General features: G+C 46.3%; 1 protein-coding gene across 1 annotated transcript in view; it reads left to right on the forward strand.

The window, feature by feature from the left end:
- Positions 1 to 15976, forward strand: part of papss2b (3'-phosphoadenosine 5'-phosphosulfate synthase 2b) — a 130859-nt gene that overhangs the window by 54879 nt on the left and 60004 nt on the right. The window contains exons 8-9 of the mRNA XM_078565947.1: positions 12039 to 12244; positions 14726 to 14861. Of these exons, the coding sequence (XP_078422073.1) occupies positions 12039 to 12244; positions 14726 to 14861 (342 nt within the window). The remainder of the gene's footprint in view (positions 1 to 12038; positions 12245 to 14725; positions 14862 to 15976) is intronic.

A 15976-nucleotide genomic window follows, 5' to 3' on the forward strand; every position in this document is an offset into this window, starting at 1 on the left:
CCCTGGATTTGGAGAGGCTGGTGTCAGTGAGGCTGGGGTGCCACAGGCAGGTATGCTTGCCCAACAGTGAGGTCAGCATTGTTCTCCCAACAGCCATGGCACTGCTGAATGTTAATTGATTTAATTTTGCAACATGGCTTGACCATTGCTTATGGAAGGATGAGCGCATAATGATCCAGGGGACAGGGATGTACTTTGACATTGTCTCCACTTTAACTGATCCAATGTCCTTGTTCTTCCTTTCAGCGTCAGCGGAGCAGGGCCAGGAGGAGGAGCAGCAGGAGCTTCCTCTCAAACCTGAGGGCCCTGAAGTCTCACCAGTGTCACACCATCTCTGCCAGGCAGGCACCAGTGCAGATACTAGCACCTCGGTGGGAATTAGATCATCGGCTAGTGTCCCGAAGCACAGCAGTGAGAGCACTTCACACTCGCTGGAGGAGCTGGCAGAGTCAGAGAGTGCCCATGGTGCCAGCATTCGGAGAACTGCAGGGGACCAGGCACATGCTCAGTCGGTGCCTGATGATGTGCCTCTGGAGTCGTCCGCAATGCAGCAGGTACAGGAAATGCGGCCGGGTGTGCGGGAGCATCTGGGGGAGATACATGAGGCTATGCTTGGCTTGGTCTCCGTGGTGGAGGAGTCTATGCAGACGATCGCCGAAGTAATGAGCCTCATGTCCGAGCGCCATGCATCCTCCATGGAGAGAGTAGTGATTCTCGTGGCGAGGCTCCTCCAGGAGACCAGTCAGGCCTGCATGGGGATGCGCTCTGACCAGCAAGCCCTCACATCGGCATTGACCCCAGCTGGTCATTGCCAGTGTGGGAGATGGTCTAGGCATCAAGTTTCCCAGCTCGGTCCGCATCCATCCACGGTGAGCAGGGAAGTCCAAAGTGACCTCACCTCGGCGCATCAGCTGCCTGTTGTCTCTGCGTGCTCCTCTCAGGGTGCTCCAGATGAGGGCGGCAGCTTCTCCGTCCCTCTGCCAGTGACTGTAGCATCTGGTGAGGCTGTGACGACTGGAGAGATGCCAGCTGTGGAACTGGCAGCTCCCTCCCAGGCAGGGCCGGCACAGACTCCACGGGCCAGAGGACGCCCGCCAAGGTCATCAAGGCCAACAGGACAGCAAAGTCAGCAGGCTGTCTCAGATGCCACTCTGAGTGATGGGGCAGCACCAAGATACAGCACCTGGAAATGAAAACACAAGGCACTTTAGGCACACCATGGCTTTATCACTGGTGCTTTTGTGTTGGCCTGAGATGAGGTCCTTATGATTTGTTCTGATTTGGAACACGATTGTCTTTTTTTGCATACGTTTGTTTGCTTGACATATTAATTTCAGATATGTCACCATGGCTGAGGGAGCCTCTTTTCTTCTGCATGTGGATGTAATGAGTGCTGTGTTGGACATTCAACTTTATTAACAAGGCCCTTAGTTACTGTTCCTAACCTGGAAGATTTTACACTTAGGTGTTGAGTATGGAGCCTACAGCCCAGGCTTGTCCTGGAGGTCCATATGTGGTGTGCTAAAAGAAGGTTCATTGGATTAAAGCCTCCCGGGTGTCCCTGCCTCCCTGGAGTTTGCCTGGGTCAGCATCTACCCACTCAGCGTTTCCCTGTGCATGCTCATCCTCGGACTCACTGCTGGACTCATCGTGTGCAGCCGCAGACACTGCATCAACATCTTCATCGTCCACTGCGTCCCCCCTTTCCAGCGCAAGATTGTGGAGAGCGCAGCATGCAACCACTATCACCAAGACACAATCTGGGGGGTACTGGAGTGCACCCCCTGAGCGGTCCAGGCATCGGAAGTGCATCTTGAGAAGACCAATGGCTCTCTCCACCACAGCCCTTGTGGTGATGTGGCTCCTATTGTACCACTGCTCAGCTTCTGTTCTTGGATGGCGGAGAGGCGTCATGAACCACCTTCTGAGGGGATAGCCCTTGTCACCCAGCAGCCAACCATCCAGCCGGGCTGGAGCACTGAAGAGCCCCGGCACCTGGGAGTGTCTGAGGATGTAGGCGTCGTGGGAGCTGCCTGGGTACCTTGCACAGACTTGTAGAATCAGCATCCTGTGATCACACACTATCTGCACGTTCATGGAGTGGAAGCCCTTCCTGTTGACGAAGGCACCGGGCTCACCTGCTGGCGCCTTGATGTCCACATGTGTACAGTCTATAGCACCCTGGACGCAGGGGAAGCCAGCAATGGCCACGAAGCCTCTGGCTCGCTGTGTCTGGTTTGCCTGGTCCCAACGGTAGAGGATGAAGGTCAGTGCCCATCTGAACAGAGCGTCTGTAACCTGCTTGACACAAGTGTGGACAGCCGATTGGGAGACACCGCAAAGATCACCCACGGACCCCTGGAAGGATCGGACATCATCCCGCACCCGCCAACGAAATATCATGATGGTGCGCAGTGACGTCGGGACCCTCGCCCGACATCACCGCGCGTCATTTTAAGCGCATACATGCGGGGCCCAACCCCACACGCCAACGGGAAAATTCTGTCCAGTATTACCGGAGACTCCACCACCACTTAAGCTATTGCTTCCAACCATCCCACCCAGTCAAACAGGCAATGAAAATGACTGAAAATAAAGAACAATTTTTTTATCATCCCTAAGGCTGTTCTCCCCAGCTGCTTGCAAAAGTGACCCAAAGATCCATCAGGAACATTACCACTACGCTAATGTTACTGGACGACTAATCCAGAGGCCTGGACCAGTGCACCAGAGACATGAGTTTGAATCCCACCACAGTAGCTGGGGGAATTTAAATGTATATATTAATAAATCTGGAATTAAAAAGCTAATTTCAGTAATGATGAGCATGAAACAATCAGATTGAGGTAACAAAGGTCACCTGGATCACTGATGCCCTTCATAGAAAAAAACGTGCTGCCCTTACGTGCTCTGACCTACATGTGATTCCAGAGTCACAGTAATGTGGTTGACACTGAATAGCCTGGCAAGGCACTCAGTTCCATCAAACCACTGCAGAACAGTTGAATAAGAATAAAACTGGACGGACCACCCTGCATCTATCTAGGTAGCAGAAACGACAAGGGCACACACAACCCTGTTGACCCTGCCAAGTCGTCCACAGCAACATCACAAAATCACAGAATCATTGCAGTGCAGAAAGAGACCATTCAGCCCATCACGTCTGCACTGGCTCTCTGAATAAGCAATTCCTTTACTGCCGTTCTCCCGTCTTCTCCCTGTAACCCTGCACGTTCTTCCTTTTTGGGTAAGAGTCTAATTCCCTTTTAAATGCTTCAACCTGCACCAAAGCTCCCTGCATCACACTCTCAGGCAGTGCATTCGAGACCTTAACCACTCACTGCGTGAAAACATTTTTTTCTCATATTGCTTTTGCTTCTGTTGCCAACTACAAAGACACCTGGGGAACTCCACTACAAACCTTCCTCCAGCCCAAAAAGCATCTATTAACTACTATTCTCTGTTTCCTGTTGCTTAGCCAATTTTGCATCCATGTTACTATTTCCCTTTTATTCCATGAGCTATAAACTTTGCTCACAAGTCTGTTGTGTGGCACTTGCACATCACGTCAACAGCATTACATTCATCAACCCTCTCTGTTACCTCATTAAAAAACACCAGCAAGTTAGCTGGACGTGATTTTCCCTTAAGCTATCCATGCAGGCTTTCCTTAACTAACCCACGTTTATCCATGTGACTATTAATTTTGTCTTGGATTATTGTTTCTAGAAGTTTCCCCATCCACCACCACTCTCCTCCGTCTGGCTGAACTTGTTCTCTCACTGAACAATTTCACCTTAAACTCGTCTCACTTTCTCCAAATAAAAGGTGTGGCTATGGGTACCTGCATGGGCCCCAGCTATGCCTGTTTCTTTCTGGGGCATGTGGAACATTCCTTGTTCAAGTCCTACTCAGGCCCCCTCCTACAACTCTTTCTCCGGTACATCAATGACTACTTCGGTGCCGCTTCATGCTCTCGTCGGGACCTGGAAACATTTATTAATTTTGCTTCCAATTTCCACCCCTCCATCATTTTCACATGGTCCATCTCTGACACTTCCCTTCCCATCCTTGACCTCTCTGTCTCAATTTCTGGTGATAGACTGTCCACCAATATCCATTACAAGCCTACTGACTCCCACAGCTACCTTGACTACAGCTCCTCACACCCCACTTCCTGTAAGGACTCCATCCCATTCTCTCAGTTCCTTCGCTTCCGTCACATCTGTTCTGATGATGCCACTTTCCAAAACAGTTCTTCTGACATGTCTTCCTTCTTCCTTAACCGAGGTTTTCCACCCACGGTGGTTGACAGGGCCCTCAACCGTGTCAGGCCCATCTCCCGTGTATCTGCCCTCAAACCTTCCTCTCCCTCCCAGAACCATGATAGGGTCCCCTTTGTCCTCAATTATCACCCCACCAGCCTCCGCATTCAAAGGATCATCCTCTGCCATTTCTGCCAACTCCAGCATGATGCCACCACCAAACACATCTTCCCTTCACCCCACCGTCAGCATTCCATAGGGACCATTCCCTCCAGGACACTCTGGTCCACTCCTCCATCACCCCCAACACATCAACCCCCTCCCACGGCACCTTTCCATGCTATCGCAGAAGGTGCAACACCTGCCCCTTTACTTCCCCCCTCCTCAACATCCAAGGGCCCAACCACTCTTTTCAAGTGAAGCAGCACTGCACTTGCACTTCCCTCAATTTAGTCTACTGCATTCGCTGCTCCCAATGCGGTCTCCTCGACATTGGAGAGACCAAACGCAGACTGGGTGACCGCTTTGTGGAACACCTTCGGTCTGTCCGCAAGCATTACCCAGACCTCCCTGTCGCTTGCCATTTCAACACACCACCCTGTTCTCATGCCCACATGTCCATCCTTGGCCTGCTGCAATGTTCCAGTGAAGGTCAATGCAAACTGGAGGAACAGCACCTCATCTTCCGACTAGGCACTTTACAGCCTTCCGGACTTAACATTGAGTTCAACAACTTCAGATCATGAACTCTCTCCTCCAATCCCCCTTTTTTTAAATAATTTATATATTTTTTTTTAAATATATTTTTCTTTTCCCACCTATTTCTATTATTATTTTTAAATTTATTTCCATCCATTGTTTTATCTCCACCTTTTAGCCCATTTTGATCCCTTCCCCTTACCCCACCCCACTAGGGATATCTGTCACTTGCTCATCCTGCTTTCTACCCTTAATGTCACCATTAACACATTCCTTAGTTAATATCACCACCATCAACATCCCTTTGTCCTTTTGTCTATGACATCTTTGGCAATCTCTTCTTTGCCTCCACCTGTCACTGGCCCTCTATCCAGCTCCACCTGTCCCACCCCCCTCAAACAGACTATATTTCATCTAATTTCCATTTTTCCTTAGTTCTGATGAAGAGTCATATGGACTCAAAACGTTAACTGTGTTCCTCTCCGCAGGTGCTGTCAGACCTGCTGAGCTTTTCCAGCTATTTTTGTTTTTATTTCAGATTTCCAGCATCCGCAGTATTTTGCTTTTACCAAAGTTAAACTAACTGGCCTGTAGTTGCTGGGCTTATCTTTACGCACTTTTTTGAACAAGGGTATAATATTTGCAATTCTCCGGTCCTCTGGCACCACCCCTGAGTCTAAGGAAGACTAGAAAACTATAATCAGTGCCTCCATAATTTCCACTTACTCTTCCCTCAGTATTCTTGGATGCATCTCATCCGCCCCTGGTGCCTTATCAACTTTAAGTTCAGACAGCGTATCCAATACCTTGTCCTTATCAATTTTAAACCCGTCTAGTGTCTGAAATAACCTCCTCCTTCACCGTGACCAATGTAGCGTCTTCTTACTTGGTAAACACAGATGCAAAGTATTCATGTAATACCTCGGCTGTGCCCTCTGCTCCATGCGTAAATCCCTTTTTAGGTCCCTAATTGGCCCTACTCCTCATTTCTCACCATTTTACTATTTATATGTTTCATCTGGGGTCTTGTGCCATAATTGGGAGAGCTGCCCCACTGGCTAGTCAAGCAGTAGTCTGGCATAGACATGCTCACAGAATCATACTTTACAGTCAATGTCCTAGACTCCTCTAGCACCATCCCTGCTTCTGTGCTGTCCCACCAACAGGACAGATCTTTCAGAGATGGTGGCACAGTGGCATATGGTGGGGTGAGAGTGGCCTTGGGAGCATTGGCTCAGGACTCCATGAAGTTTCATGGCATCAGGTCAAACATGGGCAAGGAAACCTCCTACTGATCACCACCTACCGCCCTCACTCAGTTGATGTATCAGTACTCCCCATGTTAAACATCACTTGGATGAAGCACTTAGGGTAATAAGGGCACATAATGTACACTGGGTGGGGGACTTCAAAGTCCTATCACCAAGAGTGGTTTTGTTGAACCATTGCTGGCTGAGTCCTGAAGAACTTATCTGCTAGACTAGACTTACCTCAAGTGGTAAAAGTACAAATTAGAGGGAAAAACCTACTTGACCTCACACTCATCAATCTAACTGCCACAGATGCATCAGTCTATGACAGTATCAGTAGAAGTGACCACCGTACGGCCCTTCTCCACATTGAGGATACAGTCCATCGTGTTATGTGGCACTACCACCATGCTAAATAGGATAGAGTTTGAACAGATCTAGCAACTCAAGCTGAGTATCTATGAGGTGCCATGGGCCATCAGCAGCAGCAGAATTGTATTCTCCCACAACCTGCAACCTCATGGCCCAGTATATCCTTCACTCCACCATTACCGTCAAGCTGGGGGATCAACCGTGGTTCAATAAAGAGTGCAGGAGGGCATGCCAGGAGCAGCACCAGGCATACCTAAAAATAAGATGCCAACTTGGTGAAGTTACAACACAGGACTACTTGTATACTAAACAGCAAGAGCAACATGCAATAGACAGAACTAAGCAATCCCACAACCAACAGATCAGATCTAAGCTCTGCAGTCCTGCCACATACAGTCGTGAGTGGCGGTAGCCCATTAATCAACTTACTGGAGGAGGAGGCTCCGCAGAAATTCCCATCCTCAGTGATGGGGGAGCCTGGAACATCAATGCAAAAAATAAGGCAATGCAAAAAGAGCATTTGCGTCTTCAGCCAGAAGTGCTGAGTAGATAATCCATCTCGGCTTTCCCCTGAGGTCCAGTATCATAGGTGCCAGTCTTCACCAATTCAATCCACTCCTAATGATATCAAGAAACAGTCAAGCATACTATATACTACAAAGGGCATGGGCCCTGACAACATCCCAGTTCTAGTACTAGAGAATTGTGCCCACAACTAGTCACACCCCTAGTCAAGCTGTTTCAGCACAGCTACAATGCTGGCATCTACCTGGGAATGTGGCAAATTGCCATGGTATATCCTGACCACAAAAAGCAGGACAAACCCAATCTCGACAATTACTGCCCTATCACATTTAATCATCAGCAAAATGTTGGAAGATGTCATCAACAGTGCTATCATGCGGCACTTACACAATAATAACCTGCTCGCTGGTGCTCAGTTTGGGTTCCACCAGGGCCAGACCTCATTTCAGCCTTGGTTCAAATCTGGACAAAAGAGCTGAATTTCAGAGGTGAGGTGAGAGTGACTGCCCTTGACATCAATGCAGCATTTTACCGAGTGTGGCATCAAAGAACCCTAGCAAAACTGATGTCAATGGGAATCAGAACAAACTCTCTCATACCCTTTTTTTCATTCATTCTCGGGATGTGGGCTTCGCTGGTTGGGCCAGCATTTATTGCCCATCCCTAGTTGCCTTTGAGAAGGTGGTGGTGAGCTGCCTTCTTGAACCGCTACAGTCCATGTGGCGTAGGTACACCCACAGTGCTGTAAGGAGGGGAGTGCCAGGTTTTTGACCCAGTGACAGTAAAGGAGCGGCGATATATTTCCAAGTCAGGATGATGAGTGACTTGGAGCAGAACGACCAGGTGGTAGTGTTCCCATCTATCTGTTGCCCTTGTCCTTCTAGATGGTAGTGGTTGTGGGTTTGGAAGGTGCCGTCGAAGGAGCCTTGGCGAATTACTGCATTGCATCTCGTAGATGCTACACACTGCTGATACTGTGCATCAGTGGTGGAGGGAGTGAATGTTTGTGGATGTGGTGCCAACCAAGTGGGCTGCTTTGTCCTGGACAGTGTCAATCTTCTTGAGTGTTGTGAGAGCTGCACTCATCCAGGCAAGTGGTGAATATTCCATCACACTCTGCCTCTGACCTGCTCTTGTAGCCACAGTATTTATATGTCTAGTCCAATTCAGTTTCTGGTCAATGGTAACCCCCCAGGATGTTGATAGTGGGGGATTCAGTGATGGTAATGCCATTGAACATCAAGGGGTGATGGTTGGATTCTCTCTTGTTGGAGATGCTCATTGCCTGACACTTGTGTGGCACAAATATTACTTGCCACTTGTCAATCCAAACCTGGATATTGTCCAGGTCTTGCTGCATTTGGACATGGACTACTTCTGTATCTGAGGAGTCGTGAATGGTGCTGAACATTGTGTAAAATCATCAGCGCACATCCCCACTTTTGACCTTATGACGGATGGAAGGTCATTGATGAAGCAGCTGAAGATGGTTGGGCCAAGGACACTACCCTGAGGAACTCCTGCAGTGATGTCCTGGAGCTGAGATGACTGACCTCCAACAACCACAACCATTTTCCTTTGTGCTAGGCATGACTCCCAACCAGTGGAAAGTTTTCCCCCTGATTCCCATGGACTCCAGTTTTGCTAGGGCTCCTTGATGCCACACTCGGTCAAATATTACCTTATACAGCTAATTAGATGTATTGTGAGAAAATAGAAGGTGAGGTGGAAAAGAAGGATTAGGACAGGGAATTAAACTATTTAAATTTCACAAAATTGTGTTTGCATCAATATTTGCAATGTAAGTGCACCTTTAATGTACACTTCAGCAAGTTGAACACAGCAAAGTGGTACAACCTGTAATGTCCTACATGAAAGACTGATGGAAACAGAATCAGGAGTAACATGAATTTATGAAAGAAAATTGAATAATTGGATATTTAAAGTCCAGTCAAGTCCCAACTCTGTAATTGGGAAATGATTTGAGTATTTAAATAAGATCTCCACTGCTGTCCTGAGAATCTCTCCACTCACCTGCTGAAAGGAGCTGGTTAAAATCACTGCCCACAGGAAGGCTGTAGGAATGGTGGGGACACGTTGCCAGCTAACGTTTCCTGCCAGTTTTGGTGGGAGACTCCCGGACCTCATGCCACCAAGAGCCCGAGTGATTGCCGCCCGTATGACTGCCAGCGGACTGAAAATCTGGGCTACCACAGCTGCAAACGAACTATAATATTTCTTATAGCAGTAACAGTAGATAGGCATATAATATCCAACCTCAATGAATCAATAATGAATGATAGCCTGGATTTTGCTCTGCTCCTACTTTTCGGCTCCCAACTCTGCTCCGCATTTCTGGTGGGGTCCCGATACACATCTTGGGTCGAACGTCTGGGCTCTGACGATCCAGAGACTGGAAGATCTGAGCTGATAAGTCATTTGCTTTGTGGAGTTTAACTTCATATACGTGACTCTTGGGCTTAGAGGGTGAAGCTATAAGGACAGGTTACACAAATTGGCTTGTATTCCCTGAAGTATAGAAAAATGAGAAGCGATTTAATCAAAGTATTTAAAATGTTAAAAGGATTTGATAGGGTAAAGAGAGAGAAACTATTTCCTCTGGCAAGGGTATCAAGAATAAGAGGACATAACCTTAATATTAGACCAAGGTCATTTTGGGGGAAATTGGAAAGTGCTTTGTCCCTCAAAAAGTAGGATAACATAAGGAATTATATCCCCAAAAAGGCTGTTGAACCTTGGAGTCAATTGGGTTCTTAATACTGAGATCATTAGATTTTTGTTCGGTAATGGTATTGAGGGGTATGGAGCAAAATGGGTAAAAAGGGTTGAGATACGGATCAGCCATAATGTAAATAAGGGGCTGAATGGCCTATTTATGTTCCTATATGAATAGAAACATAGGAAAAATAGAAGCAGGAGTAAGTCATTTGTCCTTTCGAGCCTGCTCCGCTGTTCAATATGACCATGGCTGATCCTCTATCTCAACGCCGTACTCCAGCTCTCTCCCCGTACCCCTTGATGCCTTTAGAGTCTAGAAATCTATCTATTTCCTTCTTAAATATATTCAGCGACTTGACCTCCACAGCCCTCTGGTAGAGAATTCTACAGGTTCACCACTCTCCGAGTGAAGAAGTTTTTCCTCATCTCAGCCCGAAATGGCCTACCCCATATCCTGACATTGTGACCCCTTTTTCCAGACCCTCCAGCCAGAGGAAACATCATCCCTACATCCAGTCAGTCCAGCCCTGTGAGAATTTTATACAATTCAATGAGATCCCCTCTCATTCTTCTAAACTCCCGTGAATACAGGCCTAGTCGCCCCAATTTCTCCTCATACAACAATGTATCCCAGGATTCCATCCTGGGATTCCATCCCAGGAATCAGTTTGGTGAACCCTCTCTGCACTCCCTCTATGGCAAGTATATCCTTTCTTAGGTAATGAGACCAAAACTGCACACAATACTCCAGGTGTGGTCTCACCTAGGCCCTGTACACCTGTAGCAAGACATCCTTGCTCCTGTGCTCAAATCTTCTTGCAATGAAGACCAGCATACCATTTGCCTTCGTGCTTGTTGCTCCTGCATGCTTGCTTTCAGTGATTGGTGTACAAGGATACCCAGGTCCCTCTGTACAACAATATTCCCCAATCTATCACCATTTAAATAATACTCTGCCATTCTGTTTTTCCTATCAAAGTGGATGACTTCACATTTATTCCCTATACTGTGTCTGCCATGTATTTTACCATTCACTCAACTTGTCTAAATCACCTTGAAGCCTGTTAACACCCTCGTCATCGCTCACATTCCCACCTAGTTTTGTGTCATCACCAAACTTGGAAATATTACATTTGGTTCCCTCATCCAAATCATTGCTATATATTGTGAATAGCTGGGGCCCAAGCACTGGTCCCTGCAGTACCCCATTAGTCACCACCTGCCATTCTGAAAAAGACCCATTTATTCTTACTCTCTGTTTCCTGTCTGCTAACCAATTCTCAACCCATGCCAATATATTACCCCCAATCCCATGTGCATTAATTTTATGCACTAACCTCCTATGTGGGACTTTATCAAAAGCTTTCTGAAAATCCAAATACATCACATCCACTGGTTCTCTCTTATCCTACTAGTTACATCCTCAAATCTCCAGGAGGTTTGTCCAACATGATTTCCCTTCCATAAATCCATGTTGACTTTGTCTAATCCCGTTGATATTTTCTAAATGTCCTGTTATCACATCCTTTATAGTAGACTAGCATTTTCACTACCACTGATGTTAGGCTAACCGGTCTCTAATTCCCTGTTTTTACCCTCCTTTTTTAAATAGTGTGGTTACATCTTCCACCCTCCAATCTGCCAGGACTGTTCCAGAACCTACAGAATTTTGGAAGATGACAACCAATGCATCCATTATTTCCATGGCCACCTCCTCTAGTACCCTGGGGTGTCGATTATCAGGCCGTGGGGATTTGTTGACTTTCAGTCCCATTAATATCTCCAGTACTATTGTTTTAGTAATACTAATTTCCTTCAATTCCTCCTTCTCTCTAGACCTTTGGTTCCCTAGTATTTCTGGGAAGTTATTTATGTCTTCCTCCGTGAAGACAGAGCTAAAGTAGCTGTTTAATTGCTCGCAAAATCCTTGTTCTCTACTACAAATTCTCCTTTTTCGGACTGTAAGGGACCTACATTTGTCTTCACTAATCGTTTCTTCTTACACATGTATAGAAGCTTTTACAGCCCTCTTTTATGTCCATTGCAAGTTTACTGTCATACTCTATTTTTCCCTCTTAATCAATCTCTTTCCCCTTTGTAACGTAGTGATAGTAACAGTTGCTATTTTGATGTGTCCCTTGTAGTAAAGGATTATGTCCTATAGAGTAACTGGTCTTGTTGTTCACAGGTGGAGTCATCAATCTGACTATTCCAATCGTCCTCCCGGTCAGCACGGAAGATAAAGAACGTTTGGCCTGCTGTTCAGCCTTTGCGCTTGTATACTCGGGTCGTAGAGTGGCCATACTTCAAAACCCAGAGTTTTATCTGCACAGGAAAGAGGAACGTTGTGCACGACAGTGGGGAACAACCTGTGAAAAGCATCCCTACATTAAGGTATGTGACGCCAGTGGCTGAACGAACAAATTGAACAAGTGCCAGTACTCACTCCTTGGTTACTCAGACTCTACCCAATTTGTTTCATACAGGTTAGCAAGCCAGTGATCCTTAACATACTTCTGAACCCTAACTTGTATTGATCCCTAACCTCACATTGACCTCCAACCTCACACTGACCCCTAAGTTCTACAGCAGAAACTTGCATTCATATAGCACCTTTAACATAGTATAATAATCCCAAGGCACTTCACAGGAGTGTTGTCAGAATTTGGCAGCAAGCCACATTGGTGCAAAAAGGGAGAAACTTAGTCAAATAGGTTTTAAGGAAAGGAGGGAGGTAAAGAGATGCAGAGACTAAATGAGGGAATTCCAGAGCTTGGGGTCTAGGCAGCTGAAACCATGGCTGCCAATGGTGGAACAGTTAAAATTGGAGACGCTCAAGAGGCCAGAATTGGAAGGGTGCAAAGATTTTGGAGGGTTGGGGGACTGGAGGAGGTCACAGAGATAGGGAAGAGTGAGGCCATGGATAATTTGATAACAGGGATGATAATTAACTGGGAACCGGTGTAAGTCAGCGAGCACAGGGGTGATGGGTAAAAGGGGTTTGGTGCGAATTAGGATATGGGCAGTAGAGTTTTGGATGGCCTCACAATTATATAGGGTGCAAGATGGGAGGCTGGCCATGAGGCATTAGAATAGTTAAGCCTAGAGGTGACAAGGACGTGGATGAGGGCTTCAGCAGAAGATCAGCCGGGGCAGGGAAGAGGAAGTCAGACAAAACTATGAAGGGGGAGCTATGTGGTTTAGGGATGGTGAGGATATGTGGTTGAAAGCTTAGCTTGGGATCAAGTATGATCCCAAGGTTGTGAACTCTCTGACTCAGACTCAGACAGTTGGTAAGGAGAGGGATGGAGTTCCCTAACCTCACACTGACCCATAACTTTACACTGACCCCTAACTTCACACTGACCTTTAAATTCACACTGACCCCTAGCCTCACACTGACCCCTAACCTCACACTTACCCCAACCTCATACTGAACTCCTAACCTCACACTGACCCTTAAATTCAGACTGACACTGACCTCACTCTGGCCTCTTAAATTTACACTGACCCCTAACCTCATACTGCCCCTTAACTCCACCCTGACCCTTAATCTCACAATGACCCCTAATCTCATGCTGACCCCTAACTTCAATGATCCCTAAACACACTGACCTCTAATCTCACACTGGCCTCTAACCTCATTCTAACTTCAATGATCCCTAATAATGCTGACCTCTAACCTCACTCTGACCCCTAACCTCATGCTGACCCCTATCTTCACATTGGAACCGTGCTGAGCCAGGAACCTTGCTCAAAGCTCCAAACCAATTTGAATACCAAGATGTAGGAATGTCATATTTTGGTCAGTGTGCCTCTTCAATCTACTACTTGTAAAGAATCAATTGTCAGCTCTGTATAATTAAAATATATAAGGTGAAAACACGATGAAGAACTGGAACTACCAATTTGATGGCATCCTACTAGGTGTGAAGTGGTATGAGCCAAGAAGGTTTAATGGCTTTGAGTGCAAAGAACGTTACAATAAGTGTTTGGTAGGTTTCAAGACTTGCACAGTCCCTTTCAGCCCCACTCACTCATAAGGCAAAAATTCTAGCTGACTGCTTTTAATATCAGGACTAAAAAGTGTTTTTGGAGATTTCCAAGGTGCAACCTCCTTTAATAACTGGAATTTAACTATGTTGGGGAAGGGCAAGTGAATGAACTCTAAGCTCCACCTTAGGGTTGCCAACTCTCCTAGGCTTGTCCTGGTGTCTCCAGGAATGAAAAATCAATCACCTGCATGGACATGCTGTAAGTAACCCAGAAGAAAAAATATGGCATTGAAAAAATGTGTGTTTTCTTTCTTGGGCCCCTTTTGTTTATTAGCTATTATAATATTGGAGATGGGAATAAAGGCTACTTGATTGGGCGGAGTGGTTCCAAGTGAGAAGTAAAGTGATGAAACCTCTGGGACACAAGTAGAGTTGGCAAGCTTACTCCAACTAACTACTGCTTCAAAATGGCTGCCAGAAGGTACCGCAGATCTCATTCATGGGAAGGTTCTGGCCCTCTCTGTGACGCTCACCACAGGGACACACCTGAGATTGTGGGGGGGGCTCAGCAACTCACACCGCAGCACTCCCTGACACCACAGGTCAGCACTTTTCAATAAGCTGTGTCACTGCACATCACTTCTTACTGGCCGAAGGTGTCGATGACTTTAAGTTTAGGCATTGACATAGCTAGGGAATCACTGAGTCTGGCTGATGGTGTTGTTTCCACCTGCAGCAACAAAGTTCATCAGCAAGAAGACCAAATCCAAAGTGTTGTGCTTTATAGATAAGTGCAGGCGTGATTCGTTTCTGGAGGTGGAGATGGGTTATTTAACATGGAGCACATTTCTAAATGTTGCTTTAATAATAACTATTTCAGATGGTGATGGAAAGTGGAGACTGGCTTGTTGGAGGTGACCTTCAGGTACTGGAGAGGATTCGATGGAATGATGGTCTGGATCAGTATCGCTTAACTCCTCAGGAACTCAAGCAGAAGTTTAAAGACATGAACGCTGGTATAATTTCTCCACTGCTGCTAAATTCCCCTCAGCTCAGTATTGATGATGGGGCTGAATGAATTCACTCCATTAATGTCTTTTCTGAGCCAGCCTGGTCCCTTCAGTAATCTCCGTCCCCTTCTGTGATAAATCACTCTTCACAGAGCCTATCCAGTGCTTCCTTGGTTGTCCTTGGTTTCTTGTTCCATGGGTTTCTGTAGGGCCATGTTCCCATTCTTGAAAGGTACCCAAGCCATTGTAGTCCCTCTTGGATCTTCCGTGTAAACATTGTTTCTCGGCAACACTGTGATCCTTTAGTATCATTCTTAATTTCTCTAATCATCCAGCAATTAGAAAACTTCTTGTGGATTTCAGTTCTAAAATCTTACTGAAGATTATATTTGTAGATGACTATTGTGCAGTTTGGGAGAGAGGTTTTAAAATTATTTTGATAGTCAATGACGAAGGTTCATCAGTTTGAAATTGTCATAAAATGGAGGAGGGAAATTTCTTTGTGCAGAGTTGTTGGAGCACAGAATGTTTTATCAAGAGTAGTAAATCATTGCACCTTTTAAAGGAAGAGTGGCTAAGATACAAAATACAAAACCTGGGAGAGAGCAAGGCATTGGGATCAGTTGTGAATTGCTCTAGCAAAGATCCTGAACAGACACAATGGACCAAATGGCTCCCTGTGTTGTAAGCCACTATGCTTCTATGATAGGGGTTTGCTGGGTCATCCAGAACTGGTTGGGAAGAAGTTTCCTCCAATTAAATATTGGGAATACTGAAGCCATTGTTTTCACTCCCCAATCCAAACTCCATTCCCTAGGTGCCAGTTCCATGCCTCTCCTTGGCAACAGTCTGAGATTAAGCCAGTCTGTTCACAACCTTGTTATACTTGATGCCAAGCTGAGGTTCTGACCTCATTCACGCCATCACTAAGCCCACCTATTTCTAACTCCATAACATCACCCAACTTCACCCTTGTCTCAGCTCATCTGCTGAAACCTTCATTCACGCCTTCATTACCTCTCGACGTGACTATTCCAGTGCACTCCAGGCTGGCCTCCTACATTCCACTCTCCCTAAACTTGAAGCCATCCAATCCCCAGCTGCTCATGTCTTAACTCGCA

Source organism: Cetorhinus maximus, chromosome 20 (genome assembly GCF_964194155.1).
Source record: "Cetorhinus maximus chromosome 20, sCetMax3.hap1.1, whole genome shotgun sequence".
Lineage (NCBI taxonomy): Eukaryota > Metazoa > Chordata > Chondrichthyes > Lamniformes > Cetorhinidae > Cetorhinus > Cetorhinus maximus.